The 19,627-nt window shown below is 41.2% G+C and overlaps 1 protein-coding gene and 1 long non-coding RNA gene across 8 annotated transcripts in view; one reads left to right on the top strand and one right to left on the bottom strand.

The window, feature by feature from the left end:
• The window catches only part of CSNK1G3 (casein kinase 1 gamma 3), a 56,800-nt gene extending 46,993 nt beyond the window's left edge, over positions 1-9,807 (top strand). For 4 of the 7 annotated variants that reach the window (XM_080972897.1, XM_080972900.1, XM_080972895.1 and 1 more), the window contains 2 exons: positions 129-152; positions 7,517-9,807. In XM_080972897.1, the coding sequence (XP_080829023.1) occupies positions 129-152; positions 7,517-7,571 (79 nt within the window). In that variant the 3' untranslated portion in view covers positions 7,572-9,807. The remainder of the gene's footprint in view (positions 1-128; positions 153-7,516) is intronic. The other 3 variants (XM_080972899.1, XM_080972901.1, XM_080972898.1) reach the window with 1 other exon arrangement.
• LOC308458549 overlaps positions 1-19,627 on the bottom strand; it is a 436,164-nt gene that overhangs the window by 237,946 nt on the left and 178,591 nt on the right. The gene's annotated exons all lie outside the window — the stretch shown is intronic.

The following is a 19,627-nucleotide window of genomic DNA, read 5'->3' on the forward strand; positions in this document are numbered from 1 at the left end:
TTGTTGTACTGTAAAATATCGTTTCAGTTCTTGATAACTTCGGTGTTATGTTATATATGCAAAATGCAGCACTTTTACAATGGATAGCATTCTGATTCTCTTTCCCCTTTGTATTTTCTTTGTATTAGCTGCCAGAAAGTGTTGAACATGTGGTGAGTTCTAAAGTGCAGGCAGGCAGAAAAAGGCTCCAGAGCATTTTAAAAACAAAAGAGCTCTCAAGAGCAAAGTACAATTGGAAAACCATTACAAATGAATTCTAATGGCTTTTGCTATTGGTCTTTTTTAACATGAGAAACTTACTACCTTATCGAGGAGCACTTTTGCCTGCTTCTGTTTCTGCTTGTTTTTCAAATCTTGGTGTACTTTTATCTAATACTTCTAAATTTTTGTTTTAATGTCAATGATTATATGCAGTAGTTTACCTATTGGTATGCCATTATAGAGGGCAGACTATTTTTTTTAGGTGCTAACATCATAAACAATTAAAGCACTTTTGCCACTAAGTTATAGCAGATATTTATGAAAGTTTAGTCATTGGTAATTATTTGCTAACTGATAGCTCAACCTGTGTACATTTGCATTTCTCAAATTCATACTTTTGCGTGTTCCCTGACTTCATTGCTGAATGCAATCTGTGCACAAAGCTAATTTTTATCATACTGATTTACTAACCCTGTAACTAAATGGCAGATTTTCTAAAGTGGTGGAAGAGCTTGTCAAACTTACGTTGTTTGGTATTTGTACCAGACAATTGGGAGACATACGGGCATTTTCAAGAGGCAAATTAAGGTTAAAACAACATAATCCAGTGTATTTGTTTAAACATGAGCTATAATAATATACAAGTGAACATAAGTATATTGGTAGAGGTCACAGCCTAAAATACATTGATGAAAGCTGTGTAAACCTGCCTCAGTAAAGCTGCAGAACAAGCATGGTGTCAGGTACACAATAGTCATGACAAATAAAATAAATCATAAAAGTGAAAATACTGCTTTGTTCATCTCATTCAGAGAAGAAAACGCTTTGAGGGATGGACCAATAATATATCCTATCTAGAACTGGGAATGATAATCAGACTTTGTGCAAAATCTTATCAGAAAAATAGTGTGCCCTGGCTGCAATTTGAAGTGAAAGTTTTGCGCCTGCCTAGGAAAAATTTCCATGCAGTGCAGAATGAGCAGGCAAAGATGCATTTCAAAAGAAGCATTGTCGCACTGACCGAAAAGATCCTATCACTGATGACATCCTTACATGCATCACATATGGTATCGCAGTCATCCCTTTTCAGTACAAATGAGCTCTCAGCTAGCTTTATCTTTGCACAAACCTGGGATGAATGTGGGAAGTTCTTTCATGCTGGCTCTTGCTCATGTTGATGTCAACAGTAGTGGGAAGTGCAAATGACTACAGAACATTTCTTCTTGAACTGTGTATATGTCAAGTCTCTGTGAACTATTGTGTACATGTGGAAATTGTTCATGTGCAGTTCCACAGCTTTTGCTTCACCTTATTTGTTTATTTAATATACTTTTATTCAGCCCTATAGCAAGATTTTAGGGCAGGTTACTAATCAATTAAAGTACAGTTGACCTAAGAGCTGTGCAGAACAGATAAAACAAACTTAATGGTAGCTCAATCATAAAAAATACATTATGGAGTCAGCAGGACTCCTTAAAACAACAAACTAATGCTAGCAATTTTTTTTAATGCCTGTGCAAATAGGTGTTGTAATGCCAGCAGAGTCAGTGGCAGGTATAGTCCTTCCATAACCTTGGATATTGTTTATGATTATGTCCTAGAGTTAGATTGGAAGACATCAATGGAAACCAGCTGGGGGGAAAAAATCAACTTCTCACATTGTTCCAAAAACCCCACCAACAATGAGGAGTTAGAAAAAAACCCTCCCAAACTGCAAAGGGTAGTTCCTTGAGTGACAGGTTACTTACTGCCTAAGTGCAATAGGGAGAAATGCCCACAGGATTGCACCATTAATGTATTAAACAAGTGCTGGTTATAAGAAAGACTATATAAGAATATTTTAGAAGCATTCCGTCTCTAGGCTAAACAAAGAAAACCTTTGCAATGCATATATTGTGTGGCAAAGGGATGCAAAGTCTAGTGGTAAGAATGAAAAGTGTAAAAGTACTAACTGCAAAACAACATAGTTTAGTAGTCAGATTTACACCATTGTTTTGATGCAGAATCAGCGGCAAGCTTCATCTTCATACTTTCTTCTTCTTGCTGATTCAAATCATGAGTTAAATTGCCTTGAATTCATTCAGACACCCTGATTCAAAGCCTCACAGCCTAAGCCACCAGTTTTCTTCTCACTAATGAAAGGAGCTCCCTCCTCCCAGGCAATTTCACTGTATCTTATAGAAACATTGATCCAGTTTAGAGATTAACTGAAGGCTAGAAAGGAACATAGGAGTCAGGCCATTGGTCCATCTAACTCAATATTGTCTACATTGACTGCCAGTGACTCCTCAGAGTTCCAGGCAGGAATCTCTCCCAGCCCTACCTAGTGTTGCAGAGCATTGAACCCAGGATGTTTTGCGTGCAAAACAGCTACTCTGAGCTATAGTCCATCATCTTTATTCTCTCTGAGACTGAGCAGTGAGGTGGAGTTCATTTGAGATGCTGGAGAAATGCACATGTTCTGCGTTCCTTCCCCACGTTGTAGCCCTTTTCCTTGAAGTGGTGAATGATATTACAGTACTAGGAAGCATGCCTTCCTGACAGCTACTATCCTTTGCTTCATTTCTCAGTACTGAGAAGCGTGGGGAAGGGGAGGGAGTTGGGTAGGTGCGTTAGCTGCTTTTTCTATTAGGATGGAGATGTTGGCCAATCTTTACATCTATTTGTTAGCTCAATCCGACCTTTTCTTGGCAGTTTGATTGGTAACTGATTTGAGTCACCTGCTCCTGTCTGTCTGTCACCGTACCTTTCCACCACCCATTAGTAATTACATGAGATAAAGTGGGAGGAAACGTGGGAAATAGGAGATTCGTAGGTGTGTGGCTCTGCATGTGAGGAGGAGGAAATGACAAAGGACCAAATGTCGCTCTTTATGCTCTCACTTCATCCTCTCAGGGTCCCCCCCCCCCCAGGTAGCCGTTTCTTAAAATTTTGCTTCCTAAATCTGTCTCTCTCTTTGTTTTCTTTCTTGGAATACCTTCTAGTATTCTGTATGCGTGTGTGTCCTTCATTTGTTGTAAGTGGACAAATAAGCTTACTAACAACCCACTGTTATCCCTGTTATCACAGTCTCTGTAGTATTTCAATATTCACACTTGGAGTCCTTTGGAAAATATAAGTAATTGTTGACTGGCTTTCTTAGCTCTAAATCAATTTGGCTACCATAGTTTACAATCGGTATCTAAACTTCTGTTCACCTGGAAAGGAAGTCACCTTGAAACACAACATATATTTCAGGTGGAATTCTAAATACTTTGGAGTTTTTTGTGAAATTCCCTTTGGGTTTTTAAACGGGATTCATCCTGGTTGGGCATTTCTTGGAGTTCATGTCAGGAGGTTGGTCCCTTGGCAACTACTGACAACAAGCCTGGTAAAAGAGCATCAGTAGCTGCCACCAAGAGTGCATCTGGGGTCTGCTTCCCCCTTCAGCCTGAGCTATGCTGTCTGTTTTTGTTGCTCTCTACAAATATTGCCTTCTTGTTGGGAATTGGCCTGGACCAGCCCTCAGAGGCATGGGAATAGGAGTGGAATGTTTGCTGCCTGCTATTTAATGGTGTGGGAAATATCAAATTGAATATCAGAGACGGAAGGGGCATGTGAAACCAATAAAATGTTGCAGTGTGCGGTGCTCCTATTCATGTTTACTGTCAGCCATGCTCTCTTCCAGAATATTTCATTCTCCCTGCCCCATGTTTTTAGGGCCACCTTCTTTACAACAGGCAGTGTGTTCTGCACCCACTGAGCAGGCACAGTCCTCACTGAGCTGTTTTTGTACTCCTGCAAAGTACTTTGAGGCTGTCTCATCTAGATAAGCCTGGCTTGTGGCTTTATTTTGCAGCTCTTTGATGCATATTTGTATCTCCACACCCCCATCATTTGGCTGGAACAATCATGTTTTCCAGGCATATAGAAATTCAGTAGTTGTTGTTGTTTAAAAGGTTAGTATGCTTTCCAAGAAACAGATGAGTTACCCCAGCAGAACTTGATGACTGTAAGCCTAAGAGAGGAGGAAAAGCTCCTGAAAACAATTAGACAACCAAAGCCAAAGTTGATGTAAGCAACGAGAAATTAAAAGCCTATAAATAGACCTGGAAAATAAATAGACCTGGAAAATCCTGAAGTGCAGGCACATCTTAAAAATAAATGATGGGAAAGGTCACATATAGAGATGTTAAGGGAAAAGGAGATTTCCTTTCCCATGCCTTGGCTCTCAGCCTGGGCAAGATTTGACACTTTACTTTGTAGGTGGGGAGCAGACAAGTTGTTAAATCAACTATATTATAGACCCATGACATTGCACAGGGCAGCTTAGTTTTGAATGCATTTGCCTGCAGTGAGAACAAAGGTCCTGAAAATAGTTAACTACTGTTTGCACAAAGCAATTAAGTCCTAAATCATTTTATAGCCTTTAGAACTAAGGCAGTATAAGTTCATGTAGACTATAAATGCCGCCTTCTGTGTTACAGGTCATGAGCATGTATCTACTTTTCTCACAGACTTGGAATTTCTGCCTCAAAGGGGATAGATAGTAGAACGCCTCAGAATAGTAACTGTGTGTTATATATGGGAAAGCGAGGCCCTCTAGTGACCATTTATAGTTAAGAGCATATCATTGGCTGCAACTGGTATTCTACAGTTGTGTGAATATCTTTTTAATGCAAACAAAGCAGTTACAACGTTTTATGAAATATGTATTTGTCCAAATAAACAGGGTGATGTTGAGGATAGTGTTATATATGTATTAGCATCAATTTCTTCAACTCTTATCGTAATGTGTTTTGATAATTGTTTATATCAGCCTTCCCAAACCTGGTGTGCCCTCCTTGTTCCTCATATTTTTTTATTTCACTAGATTATTTTTAGATCACCTAATAACAAAGGTGGTCTAGCAAATAAAATTTAAAAAAAATGCACCCAGTCACAAATAAAACAGTAGTACAAAACACAAAAAAACAGGAATGAAATACACAGTACTAAACCACTTAAAGTAGAGATTAGTCAAATCCACTGAGGTTAAACAATGTTTGAATTTACAATACTTAGAATTATGCTTCTCAGAATCACCCAGATTTTATTAAGCCCCTTTGATTTGGTTGGGGTTGAGCCTATTGTCAGTTGGCTATAATCAGAAATTGGGCTACTATTAATATATCCAAAGTTAATCACTTTTGGATTTGCATAATATCTTCATTCAAGAAAGCCTTCCAAAATTGACTGTCATTTTAGCATGACAAGACTGAGGCACTGTTAATGGGTGGTTCCCTAGATTGGATGGATGGGATTACACTTCCTCTGAAGGAGCTGGTACACAGTTTGGGAGTACTCCTGGATTGATTGCTGTCGTGTGAAGCTCAAGTGGTCTTGGTGGCGCAGAGTGCCTTCCATCAGCTTTGCCTGGTGCCCCAGCTACGCCCCTATCTGGACACAGGGATAGCTTAACTTCTGTTAACCTCTAGGTTAGATTACTGCAATGCGTTATACATGGAGCTGGCTCTGAAGACAGTTCAGAAACTTTAGTTGGTGCAGAATTCAGCAGCCAGGTTGCTGATCCTACTGCACTACCAGTTAGTTTTCAGGCCCAATTCAAAGTGCTGGTTTTGACCTAGAAAGCCTTAAACCGCTGAGGAACACAATACCTCTAGGACCGCCTCTCCTCATATGAACCATCCTGGATCCTGCAACCATCATATAAGGCCCTTCTTTGTGTGCCTTCTCCGCAAGAGCTCTGGAGGGCAGCAACAGGAGAATGGGCATTTTCTGTGGTGGCTCCCCTTTTAGGGGATACTTTCCCCAAAGACGCTCTCCTGGCACCCTTGTTACATATCTTTAGGTGCCAGGCAAAAACATTCCTCTTCCAGGCCTTTGGCTAATTAAACAGTCTATGGCCTTTTAAACTGTGATGGGTGGTGTTTTTCTTTGTTACGATGGTATGTATTTTTTGCGTTTTTAAATTGTAAGCCACCCTGTGATCCTCGAATGAAGGGCAGTATGCAAATCATGTAATGTATGCAAATCATACATTGTTTTACCCTTTGAACCTTCTTGTTCATCACTGAGTACACTGGCTGGTAGCAGCTTTTCTTGAGTGTGAATTTGCCTCCCACTTTTCCTCTGCTGGCCTTACTGGGGTTAGCATGAACCCTGATTAATGGTGGTGCCAAGTTTAAGTGAACAGAGGGAATTCACACTCAGTAAGGGAGAGTGTGATCAGTTGTACGACCTGTGTCTCTTAAGACCATACTGTGTCTTCAGTGGCCTTTTCTCTAATACTTAGAACTGGGCCTCATGTTCTGTAGCATAGTCCATATAGGCTGTTGAAAGGGGGAAAGGGGATTTTTGCTTGTCATCCTGGGACTTATTTTGCAGCATACTACAGGGTGCAGTTACAGTTCTATGTTGATGTTAAAGAATACTGAACAGACATGGGGCAGAAATCCCCATCTTTGCAATGTTTTAGAAGTTAGCAGTGTCATTTTTACTCAGACATTGAGGATTTTGCTGTAATGTTCATCTTTTGACATTTCACACTTTAATGCCTAAGTCGCTTGGTTGCTTTCACAAAGGCAGGAACACATTCTTGCTCTATTCCTTTGCTAGAGCGGGGACATAGCCTGCTCCATGTCCTGTATAAAGACCTGAGAGCAGGTGGATGGAACGTTATGACACCAGTGAATAAACTGGTCCAAACATCCACCACCTCTCTTTCCTGTTTGGCTACCCATAATGCTATAGTGTAACTGTCAACATTTATCACTTACTGATGGCATTAACACTGTCAAATGGTAAAAGAGGCTATATAAGTAATTCTTCACTATATAAACAAAACCTTAAAAAGTGAAGCCATTCTCTTGATTCAGACACATGTTGCTTATGTCAAAAGCAAAAGATTCAACGGCATCACATGCTTAAAAAATAACAACAGATAAACCAGCCCCCAAAGCCACACAAAATATGCCCACTGATGACTACAGATTTATGTTCAAACATTGCCATGCCTAGTTCATATACTGTTTGTTAGTAGCTAATGAAACCAACGTACAGGGATCTGTTGTCTTGTGTTGTACTTATTTTTCCCCTAATAGATGTTGATTCAACATAACTATACCACCTTCATTGCACCATCTGCATAGATATCAGATGATGAAATGTTTTAGAAGTCTGCTTTATTACACTTATTTCCCTATAAGTTGATGTGATTTGTCTTTAACCTGCTTTGAACTGGCTTAATTTTCTTAACTGTATTTAGATCAGCATGATATTTATATCAGAGATACCTTGTTCTGCATGTAAGACCATTTTCATTTCACAATTGCAGGTGCTGCTGTTTTTTCAAGCGAAGGAAAAGGAAAACCATTCAGCGTCACAAATGACTTTGGAAGAAGGCAGACCATGGGGAATTACTTACTTGCTCATCTGCTATATCGTGATTAGTGACCACACGTTTTTCTGGCACCCCTATTTCAATGAGAAGGTCCTCATATTTGCTTTGATTTGGTGGTTCAACATACTTAGTTTGGATCATCTCTTCTGGAAGCTTTAAATCTGTGTCCACATGAGTATATATTTGACCACTAAGATACTGGACCAATGGGGAAAAAATGCTGCTCTTTCCTCCAGCAAAACTAAACTGTCATAGAAAACATTAGCAGTGATTAGCTGAAGACCAGATATTTCATAAACCTGGCATGTGCTGAGGTTTTTCTGATGCCATACCGAAAGCAGGTGATTTTTCAGAGAACAATGGACATGAAAGCATAACTACCCAAACATTTGAAATACGTCTTGCTTTAAGATTTTTTTTGTCAGTAACACTTGCATTGATTTCCCCCTCCCCCATTGCTTTGAAGGTACTGCATTTGCAAAATTGTTACCATTAAATCCTATCAGAAAACATGGTACAGTCACTGCCCAGTGGTACTGAGACAGAAGCAAGAGAAGGAGTCCTCTGATGCCAAAAGTCTATGCTGTGGTTTCTAGGGGAGCAGGTGAATCACTGTGGGTAAAATCTGGATTTAAAACTCAGCTTTTGTTGTGCCTCTAATTGAAATGCAGTGTAGTAGAAGTGGCAATAGTGCTTGTACAGAAATAATGTTTGTATAATGCAAGTTGTGCTTCCAGTTATGTCCGACACAAAGGCTGAAACTTCAACAGAAAGATGCTTAGGAGTTATGAAAAAACACACTACAAGGAAATAACTGTGAACATGAATCGGGGAATACATTCAAAATAATAATAATCAAAAGTTAGTGCTGAATAACAAGTTTCAAGGTGAAGGTCTGGATGTGCCATGTAACAAAATTTAGGTCTGTTTGTAAATTATTTTGCTATTTGATTTAAGAAAAGAAATGGATTGGATGTAATACTGCCTTTAATGAATGCTAGCCCTTAGTTCCTGATCACAGCCGGGGGTTCCTGGAACTTTCTTACGCTTTGGTGAAATATTGCGACACTAAGAAACAGTTAATAGCCTTGGTCAGGTACTTTCCTCATAGCTCCTTGAAGTGCCTGTATTATGAACAAGTGAACTGTTCAGTAGAAAAGGCAGCCCCCCCATTGTTTCATTTAAAGCCATAATGACAGAGGTGTGCTTTTGTCATGTTTAGCTGCCAGCATCATGTGGAGAATGGAGCAAAGGAAGTAAAATGGCTAGACAGATTTGTTGACCAAAACTCAATGGTTTGTTTCCTTTTAAAAAGAGCCTCCTAGAGCTAACTTTTAATAACTTTGTCTATCAGTGCATGCCTTTGGGCATACTTATTTATTTTTAATATCTTGTGGTAACATTCAAAATGTGTATTAAAATCGATAAATGCACACCTTTGGATTCATTATTGCATTTACAGGGATTGTTTTGTAATTTATTTTTTTCCCTTAACAGCCAAAAGTGCAGTGCATTGTCTTGAAATTAGGTGCACATAAGAACACATTGTGCAGATCTGGTCATTGTTTGTCACTGTTGCTGTTAATGACTTTAGTAAATCCTTGGTATACAAGCTTGAACCTGGCCTATTAAAACATAGACTATATTACTTGGTCGAAAGTTTTCACTCTACCTGTTTGTATTATTGATAATGTCTTAAACTCCCAATGAGAGTTTTTAATTTTTATTTGAGCTGAGAAGGTAGCCATCCTAATGTGAACACTTTCTTTGCAGTATTTGACCAAATTTTTCTTCATAATATTTGTAAATACATGCAGTATCCTATCATACACCTGTTCGATTTCATCTTCAAGGGTTTCTTTGGCCTGTACAGTGTTTATATGATCTGAACTCCTTACACATAATCCAATTATGGACTTGAAGATTAAAAAAAATATAAAACCTGTTTGTTTACTGCAAAGACCAGAATCTAGTCATGGCTATTTAGCAATATTTTTAAGTACTCCACTTTAATGCTAAGGAAGACCTTGTCCTCGCAACACACAACTGGTCAGTAGTAAGTTATGCAGTTATGTTCAGGTTAAGCCAACAATGTTTGCATTTATATGCTTTTTCCCTGTCTAAACTAATGAAATCAACATTGCCTGAATGTCTGAATAATAAAACACATCCCTGTTTAAAAATATGTAACAGATGAAGAAGAAAAAATAAAGGTAGTTTTTTTACTTGTCTCTTCCATCTTTTCCACAGCATTGAAACTGTGAAGATAAGGGACTACAAGGGACAACTGGCCTATATCCACTACCACTAAACATTTTTAATTTAAAGTCTGTACACAACTATGAAAAGAATCAATAGGCATATTTCATGACTCCATTGCAGATACAGGCTTGCAGTGGCATGTGCTGCTACTTCAAATACCAAGCTGAAAGTAATTACTGACGGTACTCTAATTTTTAACAACTTCAGTAATGTATCTAACCTAGGCTTGCAAAATTTATTTCTTACCAAGGTGAAGGTGTGCCATTGTCCACGCATTATGGCCGTTTTCTATCTCTGATTCTATTTAGCTTAGTGCAGGCTTCTTCAACCTTGGCCCTCCAGAGGTTTCGAGACTATAATTCCCATCATCCCTGACCACTTGTTCTGCTAGCTAGGGATCATGGGAGTTGTAGGCCAAAAAAACATTTGGAGGGCTGAGGCTGAGGAAGCCTGGCTTAGCAGCACATTTGTTTAGACTTGGTCAAACCTGTATTAGTTTGACAAAGTACATAAAACTCATAGCTAATATATGGTAATTTAAAAAATAATTGATAAAGGCAGTTTTTTTGTTTAATAGTGATTAATTGATTTAACTGGCAAATAGAAGTGACTGAACTAAGGATAGCTAGTATATATCTGGATGATATCCAACATTAGGCATAGAGTAGACTCACTGAATGGGCCTACTCTGAGTATGCCCAATGTTGGATATCTCCAACTTGCCTGGTTTGCACATAATGCTAAACCATGTTTTATTAAACTATAGCTTAGTATAGTATGAACCCTGCCCATCAGTTCAACTCTGATTTGTTTACAAACCAGTATCTGAAATTTTGGTATGTTGTCTTAGAGCATTGTTTTGTTTTGCTGGCTTGGCATTACATATCACCATGGTTTATTTGACCCCACCACAGAAGCTCACCAAACTACAAAGGCATGAGGCAAAAGCAGATGAAAACGAACCACACTTCATAGAAACAAGCCATGGCTTGATTATCTGTAGAGCAACTCACGGTTAACTTGTGATTTGTTAAACATAATCATGGTTTTACATTGCATGTGGCAGTTTTTTTCTGTTGGATGGGGTGATTCACCTGGTGAAGGGTGGGTAGTAGTAACAACAACAATTTTTTTTTTTAGGGGTCTAAAGGTCTTTCAAGAAAATAGCAGACTAGAGTCATGCAGGTCTTCTGTAATTTACAGTGGTACCTCTGGTTGCGAACGGGATCCATTCCGAAGGCCCGTTCGCAACATGAAAAGTGTGCAACCTGAAGTGCTGTATCTGCGCAGGTGTGCAGCGCGATTTGGCGCTTGTGTACATGCACGAAGTGCGATTGGCGAAACCCAGAAGTAACCCTTTCTGATACTTCCTGGTTGCCGTGGGACGTAACATGAAAGAACGTAACATGAAGCAAACATAACATGAGGTATGACTATTCTATATTATAAAATAAGATTACTTTGCGCTAATACAAAAATTAAGACTGAATAGGGAAAGCTGTGTTCTTGAGGCTTTAAAAAAAGCATTAAAAAGAACTTAAAATATATACCGTATTTTTTGCTCTATAAGACTCACTTTTTCCCTCCTAAAAAGTAAGGGGAAATGCGTGTGCATCTTATGGAGCGAATGCGGGCTGCTTGGCTATCCCAGAAGCCAGAACAGCAAGAGGGATTGCTGCTTTCACTGCTCAGCGATCCGTCTTGCTGTTCTGGCTTCTGAGATTCAGAATATTTTTGTTCTTGTTTTCCTCCTCCAAAAATTAGGTGCGTCTTGTGGTCTGGTGCGTCTTATAGAGCGAAAAATACGGTACTTTGAAGACACAAGTAGGGCTTGGTTTGTGCCTCTAGGTTAAAACCTAACAACATAGTGCATCACTACTGTGCATTGTTTTAATAAGAATTTTAAAAAGAACTCCAGCAAAACTTGAACTGAGTATCAATTAACAATATCATTAAAGACACCCATAAGACTGAAGAATAAGAATAGGTTTAGGTAAAGGTAAAGGTACCCCTGCCCGTACGGGCCAGTCTTGACAGACTCTAGGATTGTGCGCCCATCTCACTCTAGAGGCCGGGAGCCAGTGCTGTCCGCAGACACTTCTGGGTCACGTGGCCAGCGTGACAAGCTGCATCTGGCGAGCCAGCGCAGCACACGGAACGCCGTTTACCTTCCCGCTAGTAAGCGGTCCCTATTTATCTACTTGCACCCGACAGTGCTTTCAAAATGCTAGGTTGGCAGGCGCCGGGACCGAGCGCCGGGAGCGCACCCCACCGTGGGGATTCGAACCGCCGACCTTTTGATCGGCAAGTCCTAGGTGCTGAGGCTTTAACCCACAGCGCCACCTGCGTCCCAAGAATAGGTTTACCTGGTGCCAAAATGATAGTGAAGCATCCCCCCAATGTATCTACATGAGAGTGTAATAAAGACAAGGACATTCTCTCTTGTGGATAGATGGTGGCATTTTGACTTTATAAGGATGCACTGTAGGATAATAAGTTTGCTCTTGGTATACACGATTCAAATCATAATAACAGCCAAAGGAAAAGAGTACAAAGGGTTAGTACACAAAGCCCTAGACCTACAATAAGAAAGAAGTAAGGGTCAAGATTTATAGGAAAAATAGAGATGCAATTGAGGAATGTAATACATCAAACAGTTAAGAGAACTGGAAAAGGACAGGCTTAAAACGGGTACAAGATAATAGGATATTAATTTTAAAAAGTGCATAATACGTCTTCCCTCTGCCCCTCCCTGGTTTGTTATGACCTGCCTGGTATGAAGACAGCAGGCCAAGTTGCCATGGCAGCCAATTACTGGTGTTGATGCAGAGAAAATCACCAATCTGAAGAAGCACAGACCTGAAAAATAATTTAGTTGATAGGCTTGGCCTTTTTTAAAATGCTCTCAAAACTGGCATACATTCCTGTACTGGATCCTAAATCCAGTTGTGCCACAGAGCCAACTGTGTTTAATGTTAGTCCTGAGTCACCTGCTGTGGCATGATTCTTCCCTGCAGGAATCTTCCTATATAGAGAGAGACTGATTGTCAACCACATTAAGGTGTCATCCACACTTTTCTAGGCACAGATCTGCACTCCACCCCCCCACCCCCCGCTGCATTCCCCAGGAAAAACCAGTCTCTACTGATCTTTAACGGAGCAAACGGCAATTCCCAAGTTTTTCCACAGAATTGTTTTCTGTGGTTTTTCACAGATTTTCACAGGGAAAGAGCCAGGGCAAAAAAGGTTCAAACATGGTCCTGGAAACCTGTGTCTAGAAATGCAGAGCAAAAGTGTTGATGAGCCCTAAGGTGGGATAGCTCAGTCGGTAGAGCATGAGACTCTCAATCTCAAGAGTCGCAGGTTCGAGCCTCACGGGGGGCAAAATATGCCTGCATTTCAAGATTCCTGCATTGCAGGGCTTGGCTCTCCATCTACGTACACTTGGGGTATCTTCCAACTTGTATTCTATGATCCGAAAATAAAAATTAGGGTTCCTCTTTCCTTGTGTTTCCCTTGCTGGTGGCAGATAATAATTTCTACTGTCTCCAAAAGGCTTGTATTGTTTTCTGCACTGGTGAAATATTGCAAGTTTCCCCCCGGCTTGACATAAAAATAACAATTTTGTCTTCAACACACAGCACGTCATGAGTATGTGTTGTAGCAAGGGAAGAAGCACTCAGTATTCCACTTTTTGCAGAACTAGCACAAACTGGTGCATAGCCGAGTGTTTTATTTTAAATATATACGCCTGGGAATAGTTAGAGGTACTCCAAATGCTGATAAATTTGCATTTTCTGAAATTTGCTAGTTAATGAAAAAACTATACAGGCAAAAGGCATTGGAAATACTAAACAGGGAAACAGGGAAATGGCAGCAATGAAGAAATTGACAATTTTACATATTTGGAAAATAGAGCTCTGGAAGAAATTAAGAGTGTGCGAGTTCGAACAAGTTTAACCTACTGGAATAACGATTATTAACTATATCGTATATTTCCTTTGCACCTTTTTGGGAGGCAATAAATAGATTTTGTTAGAAATGCATAAATGTTGCCAGTTTGGAATCTAGAGATGGTAAAGAACCAATCCAAAACTCAAGGGGTTTACAAGTAAATAGCAAAATGAATAAATGAATAAATAAATAAATACTTTTGGGCTACTGACCCTGAAGCTGATCATACACTGTGATTGGAATACTTCAAGGCATGAGAGGTAAATAAACAATGGGGAAGAACCACAAGGAACAAATATTTTAATAAAATGGATAATTTTGTGTACTTTCCCTTGTATTTCACTTGCTCTTGTTCTGAATAATTATCACCCAAACTAGTTTTTTTTTGTAAAATGAATACATTTTACAAAATTTTGTAAAATGAATACATTTTACATTCATTGTACAATGAATACATTTTTTTTGTAAAATGAATAGCAAATTTCAAGCATTTTACATTATGTATATGGTGCATCATTGAACATAAATAACTATTAGTTTCTAGCTGTCTAGCTTTTCAGTGTCCTAGGAGAGCTCAGTTGCGGTTGCTTATAAATGCAAAATAAGAATACATATTGAAGCTGTCATTCAAAAAACAATGCAACAATATTGTAGCAGCCTTCATATATTTTGGAAATGTGATAACAAATGGTTAATTTCAATTTCAGTTTGTTATCTGTCCATAGGATTGTATGAACTGGTAGGTAGGTAGGTAGGTAGATAATACCAAAAGCAACGGTCTTGACTTTGAATCAATATATAGAATAGTTATGGAAATGAAAGACAGTCAAAGAATTGTTTAAAATTTAACATAACTGCAATAATTATCAAGAGATATGCAACTAACAGGCTCAGGATTAATTAAATACATTTAGCAGCTGAAATACAGCAGAATGCTAGTCTGATGAATTAAGGCAACGATAAAATTGAATTGGAAATTGACCATAGCTTTTTCATCAAAACCTCCAGTTTCCTATTGATCAGTTTCTACGGGAACTTTTGAATATATAGCAGAAATGATGATGATTTTTTTCCATTTCAGTACCAAGGTTTAGAAAGAGAAACTCTTATTAAGGGGACTAAATACATTTGATGGAACATAGATGCTATTTAAAATTCTTGGCATCATTCCAATGGTCTTTTTATTGTTTGGAACATTCTGAACAATGCTTGGAGTAAGACTACCCCCCATGGATGATGAAATAATCACCAGAACATGTAGATTGCCAAATGAACCAGGTGTGAAAAGACTCAGGAAAACATATTATGTCAGTAATGTATTGAATTTAGATGAGACAGTTAGAAAACATGAAGCTTACAGTTCATTTTACAGGCAGGTGTGTGTGTGTGTGTGTGACCTTCCTGGTTTTGAAATAATAGCTCTCTAGCAGTTGTAATATGCCAAGCCCAGTGGTAGCGAAGATGAAACCTTGGCGTGAATAAAATGCACTGTGAAATTGTCAGGTAATATTTCTGAAATACTTTGTGTTAAGCATTAATAAATGTAAGAGCTGACAGTGAAATGAAATTTGTATCATAAAGGTCAGGCCTCGTCTATATAAGGCACTTTAAGGCAAGCTTTTATGTATCGAAGTGATTAGTCCAATTTTGCTGTAATAGATGTAACGCATTACAACTACTAAAGTGTTGCGTATGTAGCTAACAGACAAACTTGTTTCCGTGGGGGCTTAGAATATGATGTGCAAGCTACTCAACCCGAACTCCTTCCAACTCGCTCCTGTATCATTTGACTTCCCATAAGTGCATTTAGTGCTCTCTCAATTAGTTTTTATTATTGACTATATCAAATTTCAGTGGCGTCATTCAAATGTAAAATACCTTACAGACACAATTCCTAGACCTGCCAAGCATATGAATGAATGCTAATGTCATTCTTGCTCCATTTAATCCATCTGAAAATTATAGAATTGCTGCCATTAGTATTTTGTTTATAGGGTACACCCCAATCACAATCTGCAAGAAGATTGCTCTCTTATTTTGCCACCCACTCCATTGAATAATTTGCTAATGCCCTGCGTAGGCAGTCCATTGAGAACATGTAGTCTTAGCTCTTGTTCCAAGATCAGGTCACTTACACCTAAAACAGCTGAATGTGCTGTTTCAGCACTGATACATGACTCACAGGCACCTCTGGTGATACAGCTATTGCTGGACTGTTTAATCTCAGACTGTAAATAGGAAATGGTATGTTTAACCAAGGGTACTTAAGGAGCTTCTTGGGACGCGGGTGGTGCTGTGGGTTAAACCACAGAGCCTAGGACTTGCGGATCAGAAGGTCAGCGGTTCGAATCCCCACGACAGGGTGAGCTCCCGTTGTTCGGTCCCAGCTCCTGCCAACCTAGCAGTTCGAAAGCACGTCAAAGTGTAAGTAGATAAATAGGTACCGCTCCAGTGGGAAGATAAACGGCGTTTCTGTGCACTACTCTGGTTCGCCAGAAGTGGCTTAGTCATGCTGGCCACATGACCCGGAAGCTGTCTGCGGACAAACGCCGGCTCCCTCGGCCAATAAAGCGAGATGAGCGCTGCAACCCCAGAGTTGGTCACGACTGGACCTAATGGTCAGGGGTCCCTTTACCTTTACCTTACTTAAGGAGCTTGCACATCTAATCTCAGGTCCTCTGCCTATAATCTCTGAGAATTCTTGGAGAACAGGTGAGGTCCCTGCAGACTGGAGGCAGGCAAATGATGTCCCCATCTTCAAAAAGGAGGGGAGAAAGACCCAGGTAACTACCAACAGGTGAGCTTGACATTGTTACCAGGAAAGGTCCTAGAATAGATATTTAAACAGTTGTTCTTTGAGCTGTAATAGAAAAGGATACTGTAATTACTAAGACACAGCATGGGTTTCTCAAAAACTAGTCATCCCAGACAAATCTCTCTCTCTCAGAATACCTTTATAAATAAAATGAAACAGGTCAGAAATGTCAAAAAACCAACAACGCCAAGGCCCTTAGGAAAAGGACACCCAGACCAATTGAGTGTTTAAGGACTGCTGGAATGGGAGTTCCATAGCTGGGCAGGGGACACCACCAAGAAGGCACTGCCTTTAGTGCATATGTGTTGTGCACAAGACACATCAAATGGGGACTTCCAGTGAGGAAAAATGGTGGATGTCACAGCAGCGAGCAGCTCCTGAATGCAGCCAGAGCCAACTGCACTACCAGGCTGGCTCCCGGCTGCTGAGGCTGTCGCTGCCACGTTTCCCTGGGAAAGATTTGCAAATCTGGGGACATTCTGGGGACGGAATTTGTCTGGGGACAGATTTGCAAATCCAGGGACTGTCCCCAGGAACCGGGGACGTCTGGTAACCCAATCCAAAGCTGATCTTAGCATACAGGTAAAGGCACTTCTCTACAGATAACCTAGTTTAGAGCTCTAAAGTTAGTTGTGGGGAACAATGGTAGCAATGGGTTATTGCCTTCAAGTCCCACCTGTGCACTTCCTGAAGACATCAGGAACCTTAACCACAATTTTATGCAGCTGAGAACCTCCATGATTCTAGTTTAAATTAAGCAAAGCATTTGGTATTTTAAATTAGTGTGTGAGTAGCTACACATACTGCTGTGTTCCCAGCGTGGTTCTGGGGGTAAGCAGAAGGGCACATTTGCAGTTATTGCGAGCACACACGCTGAATAATAATAATAATAATAATAATAAATTTTATTTATATCCCGCCCTCCCTAGCCGAAGCCGGGCTCAGGGCGGCTAACAACAATCAAATAATCAAAAAATCAAATAATCACACAATCTAAAAATATTTCATTATAAAAATTAATTAAATCAAATTGATGGCAACCAATTAAGCAAAGTTCTGTGCAGGTTGCCAGAGGAGGGAGTCAGGCTGCGCCCTGATCAAAGGCCTGGCGGAACAACTCTGTCTTGCAGGCCCTGCGGAAAGATGTCAGGTCCCGCAGGGCCCTAGTCTCTTGTGACAGAGCATTCCACCAGATTGGAGCCGCAGCCGAGAAGGCCCTGGCTCTAGTTGAGGCCAGCCTAACCTCTCTGAGGCCTGGGACCTTGAGGATGTTATTATTTGCAGACCGTAGGTTTCTCTGTGGGGCATACCAGGAGAGGCGGTCCCGTAGGTACGAGGGTCCTAGGCCGTATAGGGCTTTAAAGGTTAAAACCAGCACCTTAAACCTGATCCTGTACTCCACCGGGAGCCAGTGCAGCTGGTATAGTACCGGATGAATGTGATCTCGCAGCGAAGACCCCATAAGGAGTCTCGCCGCGGCATTCTGCACCCGCTGGAGTTTCTGGGTCAGTCTCAAGGGCAGCCCCACGTAGAGCGAGTTACAATAATCCAGTCTGGAGGTGACCGTCGCATGGATCACAGTGGCTAGGTCAGGGCGAGAGAGATAAGGGGCCAACTGCTTAGCTTGGCGGAGATGAAAAAATGCCGCCTTTGTTATAGCTGTAATCTGCGCCTCCATAGAAAGGGAGGTATCGAAGATTACACCCAAACTCTTAACGGACGGTGCTGGCACTAATTGCACCCCCGCAAGAGATGGGAGTTGCCCCCTCAATCCCATATCGTCCCGCCCCAGCCAGAGGACCTCTGTCTTCGAAGGATTTAACTTCAACCGGCTCCCACGTAACCATCCAGCCACAGCTTCCAGACATCTGGTCAGTGTGTCTGGGGCCGAGTCAGGATGGCCATCCATCAACAGATAGAGTTGGGTGTCATCAGCATACTGATGGCAACCCAGCCCAAAACTCCGGACAAGCTGGGCGAGGGGGCGCATAAAGATGTTAAAAAGCATCGGGGAGAGAATCGCACCCTGAGGCACTCCACACACCAAGGAGTGGCGCGATGACAATTCCCCCCCAAGCGCCACCCTCTGTCCCCGACCAGAGAGAAACGAGCGCAGCCATTGAAGGACTGTGCCCTGGATCCCCACGTCGGCAAGGCGGTGGTCCAGGAGTTCGTGATTGACCATGTCAAAGGCTGCTGACAGATCTAGAAGAATCAGCATCCCCGACCCACCTCGATCCAGCTGCCTGCGGAGATCATCTGTCCGTGGAGCCCAGCCCCCTCCCCAAGCATGAGACAAAAGACCAAGGTATGGGTTCAAATTGGCCACAACTTTATTGAACTTCAGGTGTAGGAAAACTTGGCATAGGCCCTGGCAGGTAACCCAACAGGGTCTGAGGAGGTGCAGGGCAATGAGGTACAATGAGAGGAAACTGTAAACCATGAACTTACACAGTGTGCCCTCCCACTTTACCTTGGCCAAGAGTTTGACCTACATGCCACCGCTCCAGGGCCAGGGACTCCTGCCATCAACCCTTTAACAGGCTCTGCAAACACCGCCGTGTGGAGGGTGCATGAAATGCTTCTCCCTGGACTTGAAGATAGACTAAAGGATACCTTGCCAGGGCCTAGAAACCGTCACAATGTTGTGACGAAAATGCTACAGGGAAGGCGAAACCTGCCATTGCAGGGAAAATTCCTTCCCGGTTCTGAATACAGCAACCATCTTACGACCATAGCTGCGCCCGCTGACCTGGAAGGCAAAATATTAACCTGTAAGAATTATCAGTTGGGGAGGGTTGGGTGGGTGAACCTGGAAAAGGAAGAAACGAAGTGAGGTTTGGCTGAAGGGGTCAGCCTCTTTTCCCTTTGCCATCGGCCCTGCCCCCAGCTGGGGGCAGGACGATGACCATCCTAACGCAGGTGGGTGGCCCCCAGCCAGGTAAGGCCCACTCGGTGTCGCAAACCCCGCCCACCTGTTGGGAGGGGGTGAGCAGTCATTATCACCAAATAAA

Source organism: Podarcis pityusensis, assembly GCF_964106645.2.
Source record: "Podarcis pityusensis genome assembly, chromosome: 11".
Classification (NCBI taxonomy): Eukaryota; Metazoa; Chordata; class Lepidosauria; order Squamata; family Lacertidae; genus Podarcis; species Podarcis pityusensis.